Genomic DNA, 23624 nt, shown 5'->3' with positions numbered 1-23624 from the left:
AACACTCTTTTAAAGGTTAGTGCTTTTAAATGAAGAGTAGTAACATTTCCATATGGGTTCAATAATAATATAAGCAAACAAAATAACTGTTTAGTACAACTTATAAAAAGCTTGGGTTATTTTTTCAAAAACAAAAACAAAATTAAAAAAACAATAAAGCAAATAACCAGAAAATATATGCTTTACTTTTTATAGGGAGGAAAAACTTATATATTGAAACTGGACATTATATGGGTGATTATATTCTGTAGAAAATCTGTTTTGAAGTACCTAAGATGCAGATAATGTACTTCTTCATATTTGTTAATTGCTTAACTCTGTATTTCATAAGAACTGTATTATTTTATCTTTTTTGTTGTTTATTTTGTGGTTTTGTTTTGTTTTGTTTTGCAGTAAATGAGGGAGGTATTAAACAGGCATCCAATTTGTGTCCAGATCCTGGAGAGCCAGAAAACGGAAAACGAATAGGCTCAGATTTTAGGTAAAATATAAACCCTACCATTGTGTCATTTCTGTAATACTGAACTTGGAAAATGTGTATATTAACAATGTATTGCTGTTGTTAACCTCCTCTTTCAAAACTGAAGTTTTCAGTAAAAAGTGAAATGGAATTCTGTATAAAATTATGTAGTATGATTTAGCCTGTACTTAGTATACAAAGAAGATAAAATGTCTACTTGGAAGAGAGCTTATATCTCCGATAATCTGCAAAAATTAGACTGAAGGTAAGTTAAAATAAATTTCTTATGTAAATACTGTATTAGATTTACAAATATTGAGCATACATGTTCTACTGGAGGTTTTTGTGGAGGACAAAGCAAAATTGAATGCAACACAAAAAGAGCAATAGAACCTCAAAGAAAAGCTTCAGATATCATTATAGAAATATTCATGGGGATCTAAGAGAGAATATAGTATGTTCTCTATTATGTTTTTCAGGAACCCAGAAGTTTACTACATGTAGGTGTATTTCCCTGGTAGTCCCCAGATTGGTTTAGCACTCAATGCAGATTATATTTTAACTAATTTTGATACATAACCAATTGGTATAGTATTACTGTATTAAAAATAACAAGAAAAAATCAGAACGAAGGAGTTGTACTTAGTTTTTATCAAATTCTTACATTTCCTTTTTGCTGGCTTTATTGAATATTTCTAGAATGTGAAGAATCAAAGAATTATATCCTGCCAGTGATCTATTCCATATTGTTTTGTTCAAACTAAACTTAAATTTTAGCTCACTTCCTCCTCTCAGCTATCTTTCAATGCCTTATCTTTAAGAAAATAAAAATGTGCAATTCTCATTCAAAACATTGTTTGTTTGTTTGTTTGTTTTCTCAATGATCATAGATGACTTCTACAGCCAGTAACAGAAGTGGTTGATGTATTGTATGCATTGATATATATATATATATAATGACTTCTTTAAAATGTTTTGAATTAATTTTAATCTCTTATCTATCTGAGTTTCTGATTTTTTTTAATTGTTGAAAATTCATTTCATGGCATACTAAAAAAGATTAAAGATACATATTATATATTTGATATATAGGAAAACTTTGGACTGTATTAAAAGAATAAATCTAAAGCTGTGTTCTTGCTTTACATCATACGTTAATGTCACATTACCATCATGTTTACAAACATGAGGAAAGAGAAAAGGAAGAACTATGTAGGAGGGAGACTGATTGTTTTTAAACTAATTGGTTTTATTACATTCAGTTCTGTTCAAAAGATGTATTTTGCATATCACACAGCACATTTCCTAACATTTAAAGGTAATAAGTGTTAGAATAATCCAGGAGAGGAGCAAATATTTTCCAAATTTTGTTACTTCATCATTTTACATAACTTCTTGTATTTTGTTTTGTTTTGTTTTGTCTTTTCACCCCATAATCAAGCAGAACATAGAATTGAAAATGACATTGCAAGTAAATGTGCTAGCTGGCAGTTAGTTATTATAATTTCTCAGTTAGTTATAGTCTCTCTATTTCTCTAGTTTTTAGAAAAGTTCAAGGTGCATCAGAGAAAGCTTTATAAGTAATTTTATACGGAATATAATTTCTGACATTACCTGACAAAAAGATTTTATGATATATTCAGAGAAATTACAATAAATTAACTGTATTTCTTCACTTTCATGCTTTCTAGAATCATTGCTTTTGCCAGAGTTTCATATTTTAACCTCAGAAATATGACTTGGTAGAGAAAGTCTTTCAGAGAGAGAATCTGCAAATCCTTTCTTAGTGTTGTCTCTGTAAGTGACCACTGAAAGACCTACTTCCAGGTTCATTCTAGTTAAACTTACATAAGAGGCAGTACCTTGGAGGAGATATGATGATGATCATGCCCTCATCTTTCTTTTTAGGCTAAACTATTAGGATATAATTTAACATTATTTTTCACTGTACACTGTGATGATGTGACTGTCAAGCTTCGGTATTTCAGATGAATTTATGAGGATGTGAAAGGAGAAGGCATTCAGATTACCGAACAATAGAAGAATAAAGATATTTTCTTTTTAAGTTTGGGGATGTTGTTGTTTGTTTTGTTTTCCCTTTTTTCTCCCTAATTTCTCACTAAACTCAGTGGGGTTTTTTTGAAAAAAATCCGCGCAAATTAGCTGTGAGGGAAGATCAGCTCTTCTATCAACTCTCATAAATGTACTATTTAATGCTTATATGTAAACATAACAAAAAAATGAAATCCCATCATAATGGAAAAGAATAAATAACTGGGACATTTCAAACATATGTACGTGAAAGAACATGACTTGCACATACAATATCCACTGGAAGTGAAAGAAGTGAAAGTGTTCAAAACAAAATAAACAGAAGGTGTAACAGATACATTATGATGATCTTGGTCTTATGGGTTGTAATTTTGATGGGCAGGAATGTTTATTTTGGTAAGGAAGTATTAGGAATAAATAAAATGTTTTCCTATCTAACGCTTGTTAAATGTCTCATGAATATGAATGGTGAGATTTGTTCTTGTAAATAACAGGATTGGTGAATATAAGTAATACATGTGTCATTTATCTCAAGTTGAGTGCTTGATAGATTGAGAAGAGGTCCTACAAGGAACAAAAGCAAACTGAAAATTTTCATCAGGCTGCATAAATTTCCTTTTTAAATTAACCTGGTTTCAATTCTTGCCATTATCAAAATGGCTGATTAACTGCCTTATCAGCTTCCATAATAAGAATGCTACTAATTCTTTAAAATAAATAAGTAACACATTGAAAGAAAATTCTTACATTTAGTTCAAGACATACAATGCTATGGAAAAATCTTTTCCATGTTGTCTTATACCTGACAGAGAGAAAAATAGCACACTTTTCCCTTCTTGAAGTTACTTTCTCTGTAACATAGGAAATACCTTTACTTTGAGCTTGTATTTTTCCCCTTCTGATAAGGAAGTGAATCCCAGTTACAATACCTTAATTTTAAAATACAGTATTTTGAAGAATGGTTCAGTCTATCTTTATGAAGATCAGTCAAAATCTAGCTTCAGTACAACTTTATTTTAGAGAAAAGTTTTGTTTTGTTTTGTTTTTTGTCGTTTCTCTTTAGCTTTCTTCAAATGTGAAGGTATAGGTTTGGTAGTATTTTATTGTAGTTTCACTCCTGCTGTGATCATAAACTCTGCCTGCTCTCTCAGCACATTAATATGTTCTTGCATGGTTTTTAGACAGAAAATTAGCAATGCAAGCTCTAAGATAAACTGCAGCATTTCCTGGTATTCTTTTGGACCTGGCACTCCATGTTCACCGTTTTGGATATTTTTTCTATTGTGAAAATTCCCCATGGTTATATTTTGAAGTTTTAAAGGCTTTCTTTCTGATGCTAGATGCCTATTTGAGCATAACAGGCCTTTGCGGTGTGAAATAAAGTCAGGAACCCTTACTAACAGCTGCCAGCTTTTCCTGTAGTGAAAAAGATATTTTACTTCAGAAAGAAAACTTCCCTTCCCTAGAAATTTTAGATGTACGAGTATTCATTCTGATGGAATTTCCAACACCTTATTTTACGTTACCTGTCGTACAGTAAAATACACATTTTTCCACATGGATGTCCCACTTTAGACTCAATACCACTATGGAAAACATAAGAAAGATGTAACAAGTGAACAGAAAATGTTTTCATGTACTCTCGTTGCTTTTTTGTTTTAATTGTTGGAGTTTGGAGGTGCTTTTTTGTTTGTTTGTTTGTGGTTTTTTTGTGGAATAAACATAGCAACACTTAATTATGCTTGGACATGTATTTTATTATGAAGCAAACATGTTCCTCCAACACCATCCCTGAAGTTCTGCCTTCATGAAATGAATGAACGAGCCTATCTCCATTCCTCTACCTCTGTAGTGTAGTCCAACTAGGTACTTAAAGATGAGATTCAGATCCAGCTGGGATCACAGCAAAGCAATGAATGCTGTTAGACTGCCACAAAGATTCTAGTGTGGTGTTAAAAGTACAGATTCTATTGAGAGAAGGAAGCATATGAATTTGATATTAAAGACAATTTATTATACCAATGAGTTAAGTTAAAGTATACCTAATGATAATTTCTTATTTCATTTTATATTATAAATTAATTTATATTTATTGTCTTTGGGAGAATGAATTTGATATGTAACCACATTGATTGACTGGAAGTTTCACAACTCATTTTCCTAAAACCTTCTCTGAATTACATACCCTTCTCTGCAGATATGCAAGGTGAGCTTCTAGACTCTGAAACTTCAAGCCAAACATCCTGATAAATGAACAAAACTCAAACAATTTGCAGCATGATATGTGAGACTGGTTTAAATGGGAATAGTACATTTCCTTTGTCAGCAGTTAATTGATTTCTTTGTCAGACAGAAGCCTCTGACGGTACATGCTTTGTGGGAAAATGTGACACCTTAAGAACTGTTTAAGCAGAGCTACTAATGATATCCAGAGTATTGGGAGATCCTCTGCAACTGAAACTTAGTCATCACTTTAGTTTGTTCAGCACATGGTAGGGATTTTTCTTGCTCAGAAGTTTTGAAGATTTAAGTATTGTAACATTATGTTTTGGAATCCTAACATGTTGCAGTAATATTTCTAAGTACTGTATCAACTGATCTATGAAAATGTTCCTATGCATACTCTTAACTTGGGACACATGCCATGGCTTAGCTCAGCTCTCCTACTGTGTCTCAAATAGACTACAGTAGATTCTATCTGTGGTTTGCACAGAAATTATTATGGATCAGTGTTGTGTATAAAGTTACTACGTTAAGAAAATTAGATTCACTGGGCATAGTCTTGAAAGCTTACATGTAATTTTAGCTTCTTTTACTCCAGATGGAGAAAATAGTATGTGCTCCAATACTGATTAGTTATTTACACTAGCATTAAAATGTATCATAATATTAAATTAATTCTTTGATAGGGACAGAGTTTAAGAGCTGATGGAGCTAATGTTTAAGTATTTCTGTTTTGGTTTTGTTTGTTTGGTGTTTTGTTTTTTCCTATGGCAAAAAATGATGTATTGTCTCAAACTTGTTCAGTTGCACATCTGGGTAGAATAGGTTCATATGTTAGAAAGACACACATATTGGAGAATGCTGTTTTCTGTGCTTTAATGTATATACGACAGAATAGAAATGCAATGTGTGAATTCAGATGTATTCCCTACACATCAGTGCAAAAATCAAAAAAGCATTTTCTTCTTCTTCTAGCCTGTCTCACATATCCATCACAAAATTTACAAGATAAATGTAAGTTCAAAATGAAAAAAATATAAGAAAAATATAATCTATTGCTACAGTTGAGCCTGGGTTTTTGATTCCTTGTATAATTGAGCCTTGCTCAACAATCATTTACATATATAAAATAATGGAGGAAAATAATCTGAGTTACTTTGTTGCACATATGCCAACTGTTAAAATATTACTATTCAATATTATCTTCATATGAAGTTAATAATTTTAAACCTGCTCTTTGCATCCTTTAGAGATTGTATGGTTTCATTTTAGGCCCCTTCTTACTACTTTTAGTTTGTGTTTTCTGAAGAGGGATTCTAAATTCGGAGCAGATGATGGAGAGTTCAAAAATACACAGAAGAGTAAAGTATTTTCTCAAATTTGTACACTCTTTTTTCTTAGATTAGTGTTTTACAACCTGCTTATCTAACTGCTTTTATTAGATGTCACTCAAGTGGCACACATTACAGATGTTGCACATTTTCCAATCTCAGTGTGTTTATGAGTCCGCTATGCTTACAGTCATATGCTGTCAAATATCAGTTTAATATTGAAACTGATTTGGACAAGTGAAGTGAATAATGTGAATGTTATTTATACTTTTGGAGATAATAAAAATAAATATCAGGCTTGTAAAGTCTTCATAATCATTTCAAGCCTCTGGAATTTTTGCAGTTATAGTTTTGACACAATCTGTTCTTTTTTTTTTTTTTTTTTTTTTTAGTGAATGGTGTACTTCCTGCTCTGTGTTTCCTCTTTAAATCAGTCCATGGTTAGTTAAAGGAAATATTTTTCTGTGTAATTGTGTTATTTTTGTACCTCTTTTTTTTGAATAATCAAAGAGGTTCAGATTTTCTCAACATGACTTTCTACAGCAGATATATTGTTGTGAAAATCTGTTCTTGAGAAAGTTATTTTTGTCTTTGCAATTGCTACCTCTTTAACCTTCCTAACCATATAGTCCCTGGAGTACCTGAGTATAATTTTTAACATTAATGATCAGCAATTTTTAACATTAAGATCATCTTTCTGTTTCATAATTTTGAAATTTCCCCCAACTCTGTGATCTGCCTTGTGGCTCTTTTTCCTCTGTCTCACACAGAAGCTTTTCAGCCTTACCTTTCAAGGACCTTTACATTGTGTTCACTTCTTTATTTTTCTAGTTTTTCACTTTTATATCTTCCTCTCTTTTTCATGGACTCTGCAGCTCTTCTTTATCTCATTCTTTCACAAATGTTATTATTTCTTATACAATTAGGAGCTGGATTTGGAATAGTTTATAGAGCTTTTATCAGCTATCAAATCGTCCTTTTCTGCAATGTCTGTTCAGATGACTGTATCATCTTTCATGACCTCATTACTTATTATCTATGTTCCTGTAAAGCCCAGGTACCCTCCAAATTTCATCATCTATATTGTGCTGACAACATTCCTTTTGAACAATCTAACATTTCTAACTTCCTTAAATCTAATTCTTGTTCTATTTAGTATCAATCTTCGTTAGCAGCTATTTTCATCATAGGTGTATTTGAATTGATTACCTAACAAAAGTTAATCTCTGCAATGTGTGCTCAGTCTTTTTAATTTTTTGTCTGCCTTTGTAAATTGAACTGAAACTGAAATTACTATTACAGCACTAAAATCCCCATCTATAATGAAAGAAAAAAAAAGAACTTATTATTTACAAGCCACTTGTTACACAGTGTCCAGGTCTGTCAAACCTTTACTATATTGAAGTCAGAAGTTATGTCAGAAAATAGACTCTTGACCTCAAGAAGACTTTTTAAAAGAGGTAAACCAGCTCTTGCCAAAGTGATCCCAGAGAGGGCTGAACACTGCACTGTTAGGCTAGTAGATAGGCTGTAGCCTTTTATTACTAAGAGCAAAAAATCATATTTACTGAATTACGTGTTTCTATTGTTGGTCAGAAACATCATACTTAAAATAATGGAAAAAATTATTGATCTCTGTTTGTAAAAAGATGCTTCTTCTTCGTGTCATTGTTTGATTTTAGCTTGGGAGCAACAGTGCAGTTCTCCTGTGATGAAGACTACGTGCTACAAGGTTCGAAAAGTATCACCTGTCAGAGAATAGCTGAAGTCTTTGCTGCATGGAGTGATCATAGACCTGTGTGTAAAGGTAAAGAGGAATTATTGTCCTTATAATGATTTGTTCATTTCACATTTGTCTATTGTTTCATAACCAATCCTATTAAATGAATATTTTGTAAGTACTTGAATCTGTAATCTTAGTGTCCGCACTTCCTTAGTGAAAAGGTCCCATGTATACTGTTTTGTTTAATATGAACTTGGTATTTCAGCATGCTTATTTTACTTTGAAACTTACCTTATGAAGTTTTCTTCATAATGAACTGATGAAAATCTATCACATGCTGAATATTAAAACTCACCAAGTTGGATTTTAAAATTGAAGTGATACAATATAGAATAACTAGTTCATGAAGCATCTTCATTATGTATTTCCTAAGCAGATGAGAAATACTTGAATTTAGGATTGATAAGGACTGGAGAAGAAAGTCTATACCTGGTTTTGACCCTGACAAAGTGGATAAAGGGCAAAAAATACAAGGAAATGTAAGAGAAGAAAAGCACAGCCATTCTGCTGAATATATTTAATGTCCAAATACTATGACAAAAATTATGATGAATACCTGAATCAATGAATGTATTAGTATGTGTATATATATATTAGTATACATAATGAAAGTATTAGTTTGTACATATACATGCAAACTGGCATAACAGCAAAGCCTAATATTGAAGACTACAGTTTATTCACAAAAAACACTCGGGTATGGAAAACAGAAGGTACATTTATCTTGTAACTCAAGGCTATGGATACTTATACTAATGTCTAGAAAGAGCTGTGAGACGTTTCTGGCCAGTGGAAGAAGGAAAAATTCATAGAAGCATAGTATGTCCTGAGTTGAAAGGGGCCCATAAGGATCACTGAGTCCAACTCCTGTTCCTGCATAGGTCAACCCTGAAATTCACACCATGTGTCTGAGGTTGTTGTTCAATCACTTCTTGGATACTGTCAGGCTTGGGGCTCAAACTACCTCCCTGGGGAGCCTGTTCCAGTGCCCCACCACCCCCTAGGTGAAGAACTTCCTAATGTCCAATCTAAGCCTCCCCTGGCACATCTTCCTGCCATTCCCTCAGGCTCTATCATTATCAACAGAGAGAAGAGATCAGCACCTGCCCCTCCTTCTCCACTTGTGAAGAAGCTGTAGACCATGATGAGATCTCCCCTCAGTCTTCACTTTTCCGGTAGAACAACCCAAGTGACTTTAGCTGCTTCTCATATGGCGTCCCCTCTAAACATTTCACCAAATTTGTGGCCCTCAAGTCTGAGAGTGGAATCCAGATTGTATATGGCAGAAATCCACAAAAGCTGGAAAATTACATGGGTGATATTTTTTTTTTGGCTAATAAAATGCCAGGACAGTCTAAATGGGACTGAGGGTGAATACGCATGAAGTGCTAAATGTAGGCTGGAAATCTGAGATGAAGAAAAACATAATAGGTGTTACCGCTGCAGAAATAGGTTTACAATGGATCATGGCAGTATACACTTCAATAATAGCCTATCACATAAACAAGTAAAAAGTTTAGTTGTATAGATATAAATATACATATTATTAATCTTTTATATCCTACTAAGGTGTACTATATGTACTATATGTATGTATAATAATTAAAAATTGTTAAAGAGCTACACATACAGACACGCATGTATAGTGGAATTAATCATGTTATGCACATAAATGAATTTTAGAGTAAAACTAGTAAGGCTTTATCTACTAGAGTTTTCAGCTTATTCACATATCCTAAATCAGATATCTATCTTAGGATGGTAGTCTTCTAATGTTCCATTGTAACTATCTGGGTGTTGCATACTTGTATAAGAATGTTCACATATATTGTTAAACAGTATTATATCATCTGTTAGTCTTGTCTGTGGATTGGTCTCTGGAGGAGGTTTTAGACACAGCTGATTAAATCAAGGAGTCCATCTCTCACCTTAGGTGCCTAAGGTGATGCAATGTGACCACCTCTGATTTTCCTTGCTATGGAAATGAAGTTTCAAGAAATGTGTAGACCAGTGAAAATAGGACAGAAGAAAATATTTAAAAGGATCAAAATTCTCTAAAATATGACAATATAAACAAGTGGGAAAGAACTGGGCTGCTTTGAACTAGAAAAGAAGAATCCAGAGAAAGAAGAGGGAAACCATAAAATATAATGAGCTACAATTGTGCAAAGGAAGGTTTATGGTTGGACACTAGCAAAACTTTCTAAAGTAAAGAATATTTAGGTATGTGAGTAGTTTACAAGAACATGTGAGATTTACAGATACCCAGGAGAGTTTAAGCATGGTAATCTTACCTTCAGCTGGGACAATGGACTAAATATCTTTTCAAGGTTCTACCAAACCCTATCTGCTGTGTTTTATAAATAACATTTAGATTTCAAAGATATATCATCATGAAGCTCTCATGTAAGCCTGGTTGCATGACAGGATGTATTTATTTCTTGTATGATAACCATGGTAAAATGACATAAAGATTCTTGGTTTTCATATCGCACATAATGTTAACTGTACTGCAAATCTTGCTATCCTCTGTGTATCATGTATCTCATAATACAATTTAGTAATCTGTCATTGAAAAGGCACTTTAAAAGGAAACCATACTGCAAGTAGCATTTCATTTATCAATACTAATATTAAGAAAGTTATCAGGAATTGATACAACACCATATAGTGAAAAGCCAGACAGATGGTATAGATACTATAGTTTGTCAAATATGTAATGCTTTAGAGTGTCATTAGTTGCATTAAAATTAATTATTTAAGTACCTTTGGTGTGCTGTAATTTCGGTTCTTTGGTTTAACAAGATGTTTCAATTAGACTCTTAGATATACGAAAGCTGGAATATTAACATTTCTTCTAGACTAATAATTATGTCTTCTCTAAGTTTCATGCACAGAACATACAATAAACATTTTGAAAGAATTTTGCATAAGTAACATCGATATCACATAGTAACATGAAGAAAGTATCTGCAAAAATATGTGTGCATCTGCTTGCTGAACTTGCATGTATGTATATAAATCATTCAGGCAAACAAATTAGGCAATCATACATAAATGTTATTTTATGTAAGAAATGAATATTTTCTTGTGAGCTGATGCAGCTTTGTGGATAACAAAGGCACAGGTGGTTTATTAGATACTTCACCTGTTGTTCTTTAAAATGTCACTTGAAGTGCTGCTTTTTATCATGTGGTGTTTCCTATTTGTCCAGTATAGCTTGCAATAATCTTAATTCATTATATAAATTATATTGTGCACACACCAAAAATTCCACAGTAGTGATACATTTTTCAAAAATGGCACATGAATATCAATAATTAGTTACATCCATATACTGCAGCTGGGCAGAGTTCTAAACAGGAACTTTCCTATTCTGTCAGGTGCATTTGATTTGACATCATAAATCCTTAGGACTTGTTTTCATAGGGCATGTGAGTGACTGAGTATAACTGCTTGCCAAAAAAGAAAGATTAACTCTCTTTAGGACTTATCATACAATACCAGCCGGAACTCGTGTAAGATTGTATTCATAAAAGTTAATCCAGAATGAGTCCGAAGCATTCCTACAGGGGAAATATATTAGGAATTTGAGAAGGAAAACTGATACATCACTTCCAAAATGTAAGCAAATATTGTAGATTATCAACATCCTCTAGACCTGAAGACTAGTTTCTAGGAACATGTTGCTTTGAAGGCTTGGTTGATTTGTGAACCTTTTGACTTCTAGAAGATACTATGAAAAAATTGTAAAGCTACGTCAGATAACCTGACTAGATTTAATTGCAGTTGTCTTATCTTGTAGTTTACCAACAATCATCCTTCCTTTTTCATATTTTTAAATTACTATTATTTTTAAGTATGTTTTACAATTTATTTCTCCCATCACCGTAGCAAAATATCAGTTCATCAGGTAGATGGACCTGATGAACAAATATGGCAGAAAATCAAGGCATTTGCCTCACTGTGATTTACAGATAAGGTATATTGAAAATAAGTTAGAATTTGGAGCTATGAGGAAAGTATGGTCTTACGTTGTAGGTAAGCAGAGAAAATAACATAAACAGCAGCTGAAATGTAACTGGTCACGTTCTGCATTTTATTGAAATTTTAGAGTGGATTCATCCTCTCAGACGCTTGCGTATTTTTAGCTGGACTTTTTCAAGATCAATGCAACATGCAAGACTAAAATGCTGCTGGTAATTTTTAATTTTTGCCCAATTTAATTTGCGTCTTGTGGCATACAATTGTTGCAGGACAGCAGAACAATACCTTCCCATCCTTCCTGAGAAAGAAAAAAAAAGTTCAAAAAATGACATGAAAATCTTTGCCCAGCCATTTACTGCATATTGAGTTACAGTTGAAGTCTGTTATTTGAAAGATCAAAATTTCTGCAGATGTTAATTATTTCATATCCCAATAAATGCTTCAATAAATGTGGCTGTAATAACATGGCTGCTTACATGGACTTCTCTGTGACTTCATTCAAGAGAGGTAGTTTAAACACTTCAGGATTAAGACCCTACTTATTTTTCTACCCTGGGATTCAGTGTTCCCCTACAGGGATTATTATAAAGCCAACTTGCTTAAGCAGAGACAATTATCTACTTTATGAAACTATTTGCCAGTTGATAAATCTCTTCCTCTCATTTATGTTTCGGGAAATGAAACGGATAGACCTATTCACAGTTGGTCGATTAGCCTTTTTATTTTCATGCCTGCTGCTCCTGTTTTCTACTTGCTTGTTTCTCAGACCCTGTGAAACACTTATGAATGCTGACTTTTATAAGTCTACTGGCAAGTCAGCAACAAGTTCTGCAACAAATACAGTATTTTGGAAAAGCTCACCTAATTTGTAGAAAGAAAAGGTGGTTTTGGAATATTCGTGTCTGAGAAAACTAGAGGAGAGACACAATTTATGGTTGAAATCATGGTCATCCAATTAATAGGCAGGCTACAAAGTAATCTGGATTATTAGTAGAAAAAGGAACAAATAATACTATGTATTTGAATTGGGCTCTGACAAATTTAGAATATAGGGTTTTTTGCTTCATATTGTTATTTTGGTCAGTTCACTTCATTGACCGAAGTGATTTTTAAAACAACAATGAATTAATGAACTCAGTATCTTTGATTTGATAGTTAATAAACATCAGTTTGATTAATGTGGATATGCAAGTAGAATGTATGCTATGAATTTTAGATGTTGCACTTATAAGTACCTTTACTTACCTATAGTACATTTTTTGAAAAATCCACCTTTGCCTCACCTCTCTGAAATGCAGACTTCTATTTGGACTTCCTAAATGTGATGCTGACTAACAGCATATGTGTATACATATACACACACCCATATACACAGCTAATGCATCATAGATAAACAGGACTGAAAGTGATCCTAACAGTTCAACACTACTTCCTTACTACAACTGTATTTATTCCCAGAAAATGTTTGTCTGACATTCTTTATTTCCAAGGAAATTGTTGTTAGATCCTACTCAAGAACTGAAGTCCTTCATTAGCCTTGCAAGCATAAGAATTTTTCTAATTCAAGTGTAAACTCTTGTTGCTGTATTTAAATAACTTAATAGGCACTTCTGTATAAAGAGTGGGTTGTTTAACTCATCTTTTCAGTGGCTTATTGTATACTTCAAGAATGCCTGCTCATCTTTAAACTAACAGCAGTTCAGTCAGTCCGTCCTCACTGATTATATTTATACCCTTCCAGCTTTTTCCATAGTTTACCCAATGGGTCTGTGTCTTTCTTAAAATAAAGTTTCTAAAAATTGACTTAGTATTTTAGAAGGGACTTGCCCAGTGGTCAGTGAAGAGGAGGAAATATTTCTCATATTTTCACATATTTTTCTTCCCATAAATATATCCATATCTTGCAGTTTCATTGTCTTTTCATAATAGCAGAATATTTTTTACTCAGTTTATGTTTCTGAGATACTGTAACCCCTGAAGACTTTCTGCCAAATGACTTGCCCCTTAAGCTGTATTTGTGAATTGATTATTCCTGGTTTTGTGCTTTGTCCTGTAGTTGTCTCTGCTGAATTGCATCTTATTTTAATGTTATTTCTTCAGTTTCTAATTTGTAACTCTAATTATACTTGCTAATATATTCACAGTCCTTCCCAGCTCTTTGTTAAATGCACATTTAATAATTATGCACTTCATTCTGCTGTCCAAGGTGTTAATGAAAATACTGAATGAATCTGACCCAGGACAAATTTCTGTGAAACCCCATTCAGTTATTCTTTCCTTTTGACTCTAGGTCGAACAAATCCAGTTCCTTAAATCTTTTTTTGGCTGTCTTCTTGGCTGTATTTCACTGGACCCTTTCCAATGTCTCTTAACCTGGAGGAACCACAAAAGGACAGTATTCCATATGTGGCTTAACAAGCACCAAGTAGGGCTAAATAATCACAATCCTTCATCTGCTGGCTCTGTACTTACTGATACAGCCCAAGAAAGTTTATTTGCTTGGCTGCCAAGGAACATTGCTGGGTTTTGTTCAGCTTCCAGTCCACCAAGGTTCCCAGGTGCCTTTCAGCAGAACTGATCCTCACAGTCAGCCCTCATCTGCACGGCTTCTGGGGCTTATTTTATCCCATGTATAGGACTTTACATTTATCCTTTATTAAACTCACGTAATTCTTGATGGCCCAGTCTTCCACTCCACTGAGGTCTCTCTGTATAGTGGCTCTTTCTTCTGGTGCAGCTGCCTCTCCTCCCTCTGCAAACTTGGTGAGTGTGCATTCAATCCCATCATTCAAATAAATTTAAAGATATTGAATACTATCAGAACCATTACTTACCCATGAGGAACTCCACTCATAACTGTCTGCCAGTTTGATTTTGAGTCTTTAACCAGCATCCTTTGAACACTGCAGTACAGCTAGTTTTCCAAACATCTTGTGGTCTAACTGTCCCAAATATGGTTGATGAGTTTGTGAAGAAGGTTTTGAAGGACACTGTCAGATATTTTCCTGAATTCAAGGTAAATTATGTCTATAGCTCTCCTCTTGTCCACTGAGCATGCTTTTTCATCATAGGAAGCAATCAGGTTGGTCCAGTTAACTGCACTTCTGAAGTCTAGTCTTCATTCTGCTACTTGTCTTTCTCACGCCCTTTAGGGTCTTAAACTCTATTGATGTTACGTCATTGCAGCAAAGGCCAAAACTGAGGATCATGACTCCAAATAAGTCTTTCTTATTTTTGAACAGTAGGTCTAAAAAGGCGGCAGCGTTCCCGTTTGGCACATTTTGCCACTGTGTTAGGAAGTTGTCCAAAGTTCACTACAGAAGTCTCCCAGATTGCTTTTGCACTAGTGTTGCTTTCCCAGCAAATATCAAGGTAGTTGAAGTCCCCTAGAACTTGGGCCTGCAGGCCCAGGACTTCTGTGAGTTATTTGGGGAAGGTTTGGTCCTAATCAGGTGGTCTGTAGCAGACACCTACTATGAGATCTCCTCTGATGGAGATCTCACTGATTTTGAAACAAAGCCTCTATAGAGAACTGTCCTCTTGTTCTTGATAAACTCCATGTGCTCAAGCCTCTCTTTTACACAGAGGCCAAACAGTTCTCTTCTACCTTTTCTGTATTTCATGACTAGCTTGTAACTATCCACTGCAGTACTCTCAGTCATGAGAGTTATCATACTGCATTTATGTAATTCCAATGAGATCATCACTCTTAGATCATTACTCATCATTACATAGACTAACCATGGTGTCTTGGTCTTGCTTGTTCCTCACAAAACTTGCATTGGCACACTGCAAAGTAGCTCAGGCAAGGACCATGTGTCTGAACTATCAAATTCAGCATCGGCTGAGAGTAGTGAGGACTAACAGGGCTTACTATAACTCTTTGTCACACACACTTTCCAGCAGGCTGATCCCTGTTTACAGCTGCACCACATCAGAGCTGACTTCGAGCGAAGTCATCTGAGCCCCTAGGAGTGAGAAAAGAAGGCATATTCAAAGCCTCAATAGCGGACAGCAAATTTTAGATTATATTGATCTTAGAGATTATTGCAAGTGTTTTCAAAGTTGAAAGAAAAATATAGTGATTTGTTCTGTTGTGTAAAATGCAGAGAAAATCTACTGTTGTAAAACTTTGATTATAGTGCGAAATCTAGCCACTTTCTTAGGGAGACTATTCCTTGTATAGCTTAGTATTAGGTATTTATTGCATTATCCTACAGTCATCTGTTATGTTTTTAGGCAATTCACTGGTGCTTATTGATATAAAATATGCAGTTGCTATTGTCATTTTAACAAATTCAATATGCTTTTAGTATTAATTAAGAATTTATTCAGTATTAATTCACTCTTGTACAGGTAGAATGACTACATCTTCCCAAGTACAGGAAATTATCCATGAATCACATTAAGAGTTTTAAGATTTATTTTCTTGTGTGTGTTAGGTTATTTGTGAAGAAGCATTTTCTAACTTTTTAAAAGTTGATGTGTAGTGAGAAGAAGAAAAATCTCTTTAAACTAACATAGAATCATTAGATCTAGGAAAGAGATGCATTGCCTCATATTCTAGAAGCAGTGACAGACATTTGACTTCACAGGCACTCCATCGCATCAGTTCACAGAATCACAGAATCACAGAATGTTAAGGATTGGAAGGGACCTCAAAAGATCTTCTAGTCCAATCCCCCTGCCGGAGCAGGGACACCTATATCAGGTTAGGCATGAATGCGTCCAGGTGGGTTTTGAATGTCTCCAGAGAAGGAGACTCCACAACCTCCCTGGGCAGCCTGTTCCAGTGTTCTGTCACCATCACTGTGAAGAAGTTTCTTCTCATATTTAAGTGGAACCTCTTGTGTTCCAGTTTGTAGCAGCCATTGCCCCTTGTCTTATCATTGGTTGTCACTGAGAAGAGCCTGGCTCCATCCTCCTGACACCCACCGTTTACATATTTATAAACATTAATGAGGTCACCCCTCAGTCTCCTCTTCTCCAAGCTAAAGAGACCCAGCTCCCTCAGCCTTTCCTCATGAGGGAGATGCTCTACTCCCTTAATCATCTTTGTGGCTCTGCACTGGATTCCCTCAAGCAGTTGCCTATCCTTCTTGAACTGAGGGGCCCAGAACTGGACACAATATTCCAGATGCTGTCTCACGAGGGCAGAGTAGAGGGGGAGCAGAACCTCTCTCGATCTACTAACCACCCCCCTTCTAATACACCCCAGGATGCCATTGGCCTTCTTGGCCACAAGGGCACAGTGCTGGCTCATGGTCATCCTGCTGTTCACCAGGACCCCCAGGTCCCTTTCCCCTACACTGCTCTCCAACAGATCGTTCCCCAAATTATACTGGAACCTCATTATTCAGTGCCTAGTTCACAGGCACCACTTATTGGCATTTTTATTTTACCCTACTCGTTTTCATTTATTAATTCTCCAAGGTAATGTGTGAAAAACTTATCACAAAGAAGGAAGATAGGCTGAAATATATTTGGCGTTTGCTAAAGGGGAAAAAATTCCATTATGGGACCATATATTGTCTTGATTACTGTACTGTAAGACTGGTCATCTGGCAGAAAAAATTACAAAGGGACTGAAAGACTGATAAATTCACTGATATTAGCTGATGCACTCCCTTTCACAGGAACAAAACCAAAATTAGGTAAGCTGTATTGCAATACAGAAGTACAGAAGAGTTGTATTTTTCCTAAAGAAAGAGTGAAGAATAAAGTGTATACTTAAACTTTAAATGACAAAAGCCTGTAGTTCCTGATTATTTATGACTTTAAGTTTGTTTAGAGTCATATAGACAACTGAAACTGCAGTGCATATGATGCAGTGAAAGTCTTATTAATGCAGAACTAACATAACTGAGACACCAATAGCAAGCTAAAGGTACTACTCTTTATACTGCCAGAGAAATTGAACTCTTCAAACATAAGAAGTTTTATTTAAAAGTAACTCACCAAAATTTGATGTCTTCAAGCTCTTAAACATGGAAACTGGGCAATGAGAAAAATAAAAACTGAATTTTTAAGAATCTTTACAAACGCCTATAAGATCTGAAAAGTCTCATGTAAGAACTACGTATTAACACAGAGCTAGATAGTTAATGTTATCGCATTACAGGAAACCTCAAAATATCATTATGAATCAGAGACTAAGGCTGTACAAGGCAAGCTGGACATGGTTCTGAGCAACCTGGTCTGATTGAAGATGTCCTGCTCATTGTATGGAAGTTGAACTTTAAAGATCCCTTCCAATCCAAACTATTCTATGATTCTATGATTCTGTGGTTCTATGACATTATATTATTACATGATGTCCATATAAGTCAACACTGAGTGGAAAAAATAACAGTTTTAGCCAAATATAGTCTGTTAGTTGAAGTGCCTTTTTTTTTTTTTTTTAATTTGGAGAGAGAGTGTTAGCACTTCTTCTAGGCTCAAGCATGGCTAACAAAGTTGAGAAATTTTCATACTCTTACCAAGAAACAATAAATTATTATCATCACCATTTAAGGTATAAGTGACTGTGTCAGAGAGAGAATAAATGGAGATACAGGAAGGTTGTTTCAAAGTTAGAAACATGTCTGGTTCTGAGGTGGACAAGAAGATTTAATATTTTGCATGGTACACGCCAGTAATTTATTTTCCCTGTTGGTCATTGATAGCTTGTTGGTGTTCTTCAGAATATTTTCACAAGTTATTCCAGGAACTACATCCCATTATGTGATATGCTTGAATATGGCAAAGCTGCTTGCGTATGTGGGGAGGATGCTTTCTCCTTGAAGGAAATCTAAAATAATTAACTTAAACGACTTCAAGTAGTCTAGGCAAAATGCAAGTGGTATACTGTAGGAAATAATCTGGATTTGGATGCTGGTTAGGGTAGGTACTTGATATTTAATGTATAATTTCCATAACTCTAGAGATTATTTAAATAGAGACATAGAGATGATTTAAACAGATTCTCCCAGGAATATAGTATGCCTGAGCAATGCCAAAAGATGAGTGACCTAATAACTAAAACAAGAGCCTGGAATGAGGAATTCTGGGCTTGTCATTGAATTGTGTGACCTGAAGCCTTTATCAGATATCTTAAAGTGCACCTGTCCTGGTGTTTTCTGTTGTCTAGTGCTATGCTTACAGAGGTGCTCAGTAAAGAATAAAAAAGGATTAAGAAAGTCAACCAAATTTAGATCATCTGAAAACAGTCAATAATTTTTTTAAGTGGGGATATTTTCAAAATTTACATGCCTTTCCACCTCAAAGAGGTATTATGAAACTGAAATAATTAGTCTTCAAAAATGATTTTTAAATCTTTAGCCAGAAGTCTTACTAGATGTGATTTTTCTCTCACATGTGATACAGTTTTGTGACATATTGTAAATGAGTAATATCTAGAATATGCATTAAATGTAGCTCTTCATAAAGACAATAAAATATATTCCTGATTACTCAGATGGACTTTTTAATTTAATAAAGTCCTGTTTTCTAGCTGTTGTCTACCATTATATGCCTAGCGATGTCTGTTAAGTTTTACCTGTATATACATTCTCCTATGTGAAGATCCAAATCTTATCATTACTTATTTCAGTCCTGCTTAGTAATAATTCTAGTTTCCAGAGCAACAACTAAAGGGACACTATCTAAAAAACCTATGGAAAAAATTACAAGCTTATAATTAAATGTGTTCTCATTTCCGTAAATAAGATTAAAACCCAGCGTACTGTGAGAGCTTCTGTATTCATTAAAGTATACAAATATTGATATTTTATTGGTTTTTTTAGATAGACATAGCAAACTATTCTATATATAGATACAAGTACATGATCTCATGTCCAAAAACCTGAGCACCTATGAGCACCAAAAGAAAATTTGAAAACCAATAATTAAAACTAGTAACTTATGAAAAAAAATTTGCAAATTAGAGTATTGCCTAGAGAAAATGAGAAAAGGGAGAACAAAGAACTTGAGGCATCTGAAAGCTGGATAGCTGAGAATGTAAGGGAAGCAAGAGAGCTGAGAGAAAAACATTACTCTCAAAATCTGCACAGATATGATACCAAGTTGACAGGAGTATCCCTTGCCTTGGAAAAATATATGAAGTGTATGGCTGTCTGACTACTCACCTTCCTAGTTAAAGTAATAAAAGTTACTTTGTTTTTACAAATAAAGGAGGAGTTCTAAGGAATCCTATCCTTGTCTAGAGAGAATGACGTACACTCTCGTAACTTGGGTAGAATTTTTCTAAGCTGAAATGCAGAGCATCTACAAAGAGGGTACTGTAGTTTAAAGAATTTAAATACAGGAACAATTCCATAAGAAAGTTACAAGTTGTCCTCCGTCTACCAGCATTAATTGTAAAAGCTGTTTCTCAATAAAATGGAAAGATTCTGCTGATCTTTCCACAGAACTAGAAAATTTGTTTAAATTTACTTGATATTTCTTGGGCAGAATATAAAACTGTTAACTGGATTTTTTTCTTCTCAAAAAATTGTTTCTTCCTGCTTTGCAAAACAATAAGAGTTGATTGCAAGGATTATTTTTCTAAAAGGTTGATGCTAACTGTGAGGTGATATCTCCGATTTCTAAATAAATTTATGTAATAAAAATGAGGGGTTTTTTCCTAAAAGAAAATTGTGAGAAGCTGGTTCAAGATCTGCTCTATCTTTTGACCTTATTAAATCATTTGAAGTGCTGGTTTTTCCTTCTCTTTCTACTTTCCCTTACGTTTGACTGAAAGTATAATGTGAAATTGTTAGGTGAAAACATCACATCTGCAGCATTTTGTATTTGATTTAATTTCAATTAAAATTCCATCATTCTAACATATAATACTGAGACAAGCACTGAAAAGCTGTTCAAATAGGTAGATAGGTAGTTAGAGAAAGGGCTCATCCCTTGTTTTTAAGAGGTTTTATGTCTGCTTTGCTTTGTCTTCAAATTTCTGTCTCAATAATTCAGAGGGAATATAAGTGATATAACTTTGAAACAAAGAAACCAAAAACTGTCTAAAAACCTTACCCAAAGGTTAATTCTGTGCAGCACTTGAGATAGCAGAAAAGACTGTAAATATTTCCAGAGGAAAAATTTTCTGAAATAGATATTTTTGTTAATTATTTTCAGATTAAAATTATATATTGGCACTCTGGTATTTTCCAGTCTTATAAAAATGAACTACATTCTGTTCACTCTTCAATGACTTTTAGCTAAAATTCATGATTACTTGATACCAGTGAGAAGAAAAAGAATTATGTTACTATTAAGCTCTTGAGTTCAACACATTAATAATACAAGATAATTACTTGCATAACATTAGTATTTCTGTTCAGTTTGTTTAGTCTGTGCATAACTTGCACAGTATTGAGTAAATTCTAGCAGTGGACTACCACTTAGTCTGTTGTGGCCTATATCCCAGTATTTTATTTCAGGTGTCTCTTCACAAATTGTAAGTTTTTCTGCTGAAGAGCAAGTCAATTGTGCTTTCATAGCTAATCATCCCTTTCCTTTCCAAATCAGCAGAGCTTTGCCTGTTGTATGGACGGCACTCTGCAGGAAGACTTACAATCTGGAGGCACTAAATGAATAGGTCTTGCTGCGGTGTTTTTATGTGTCCTGTAGACCAAAACAAATGCCCAGAAATCTCAAGACCAATATGGGAATTAGTGATAGAATTAATTCAGATTTGCTCCTGTAAGAAGCTACTCTAGAAAAACAATATTCTACCAAAAGAATCTTCTTTTTTAATCATATTCTACTAATACAAACTCGATATTTTTTGGTTTTCTTTTTCTATTAAGTGCTGTCTAACAGCAGAGTTTTTAGTGGAAAAGTCGTTGTAATTTTTTTATTACATGATAAACATTTAAGATAGAGTGCTGGTGAAATCAGCTCTTTTTTTTCCCACTGTGACCAGCATTTAAATGAAAATGCTTTTAGTGTGTTAAAACACTCTGAATTCAACTACTGACTTGGCTCTGTCAGAGGATTTGCTGTTTCCAAATTCTAAAACCTATTTTGATATGAGATTTCTACAAAGATGTTCATCTCAGTCATTATAGCAGTGGAAAATATATAGTAAAAAATGGTTCAGTGTTTCTGGGAAATAGATGGCTACCAGTGAACTCACAGGCACTTTAGCAGTGAATTTCTCTCTAAACTTGCACTTTTGATATCCGAACACTTTAGTGGTCTGATTGTAAGTTGCCATCTTCTTGATGGTGATTAGTCAGGCAGTGAACCAAGGTTACAGAAGCTTTGACTAATTGTATAGTAATGACAGGAAGTGCTGTTAGCTCTGCTTCTTATAGAAAGCATTGCCAATGAAGAATTGCTAGTAAAATATTTAACAATATTTTTTAAATATTCACAGTTAAATTTCTACAATTAGACTTCAGGTGTAACATTTTATTAAAAATTTCCATGCCTTGTTAAATACCACTTCAAAAGTGTCTATGTTTTTTTTTTCATGAGTTATGTACCTGTACCATGGAAGTTCTAATATTTTCTTTCTGCTCCCCAATGAGTTATCTTGGACAGCCCCTGGGGTGCACACACTCCACTTTGGAGACCACTGGTTTAGTTCACATTTTGAAACTTCTTCAGAACCACAAAAAATGTCTTTCCAAGAGAACTGTGTCTGTCTTGAAATGCATGTTCTGGATCTCTAGAAAGTGTCCTTCATCAAAAGCAATGCTATTCTGAGTCAGGTAATCAGCCTTACTTAGCTTCAGATTCTGCTACACTCAAGCATAGTGGGGAAAAAAAAAAAGAAAAAGGAAAAAAAAACAAAGACAAATAGCTTTTTTTTTTATTATCCTGAATGGGATCATTAAAAGAAATCCTTTCCTCTTTAATAATCCCTTTGAAAGGTGTTCCAGGCAGGTAGTGACACACAGATGACTTTTGCAGAAACTTAGTGCGATACAGCTGTTAGCTAAGGGATTTTCATAGGACTCCGAGGGTACTGACAGCCCTTCCTGGTTCTGCCCAGCTCCACCTAAGCAAATGAAAGAATGGAAGAACTTCTTAATCTGGAAAATTTCACTGAGATTTTTTTTGGCATGTGTTTTCTGCTTCATATGCTCTTAATAGACTACTTAGATTTATTTTTTTGACTTCTGTACTGTATTCTTTTTATTATTCTGAAATGTGTCATAGCTATACAGCATGAGCCATAGCAATAACAAAATTTACTGTGAGATATGCTGTCTGAATAAACTCATGTAGTATACAGAAATCATAGCTGAATAGAAGCAGCTGTCAGATGTAAACAGATTATTCTTTTTAAAGAACTTTTCTTTTTCCTTGCAACTCAAATAAGATAAGCCTAAACTTCTATTACTAAGTAAGTTCACTATTTTGTCTTTTTCCAGTTGCTTAATTGTTTTTCCTATTTAGACTCCTTTGAGTGAGTGGCCTTGCTAAGAGCTTTCCAGTTAAATTTCCAATTAAATCCAACTAAATTCTGACTTTACCTTTGATTTAGAAAATTTTCCATGGAACTCTAACAAGCTGAACTTTCTTGTTTTACACATAAAGCTGAGACTTTTGCACACACTTAGACAGTGATTATGTTTCTTTTCTTCCCCATACTGAAGGTGTCTCTTGTTTACCTTTGTTCTCAGAATAATGCATTGTTTCTTATGCTTTCACAGTTTTGGTGGTGATGCTAGATTTTTTGATGGAGGTTTATGCTTATTTATATAACAAACAAAATCTGTTTATTTGAGTTAGCCTTAAGGACTGCAAAAAGAAAATTATCTTCTTTAATATTTTCTCTCTGTTATAT

The 23624-nt window shown here is 34.2% G+C and overlaps 1 protein-coding gene across 4 annotated transcripts in view; it reads left to right on the top strand.

Annotated features, from left to right (window-relative positions):
- The window catches only part of CSMD3 (CUB and Sushi multiple domains 3), a 647755-nt gene that overhangs the window by 260307 nt on the left and 363824 nt on the right, over nucleotides 1–23624 (top strand). For all 4 annotated transcript variants that reach the window (XM_065630191.1, XM_065630190.1, XM_065630189.1 and 1 more), the window contains 2 exons: nucleotides 394–481; nucleotides 7749–7873. In XM_065630191.1, coding sequence (XP_065486263.1) covers nucleotides 394–481; nucleotides 7749–7873 — 213 coding nt within the window. The remainder of the gene's footprint in view (nucleotides 1–393; nucleotides 482–7748; nucleotides 7874–23624) is intronic.

This window comes from Caloenas nicobarica, chromosome 2, assembly GCF_036013445.1.
Source record: "Caloenas nicobarica isolate bCalNic1 chromosome 2, bCalNic1.hap1, whole genome shotgun sequence".
Classification (NCBI taxonomy): domain Eukaryota; kingdom Metazoa; phylum Chordata; class Aves; order Columbiformes; family Columbidae; genus Caloenas; species Caloenas nicobarica.
Note: the sequence above shows the minus strand (reverse complement) of the source record. Positions and strands in the feature narration are given on the sequence as shown.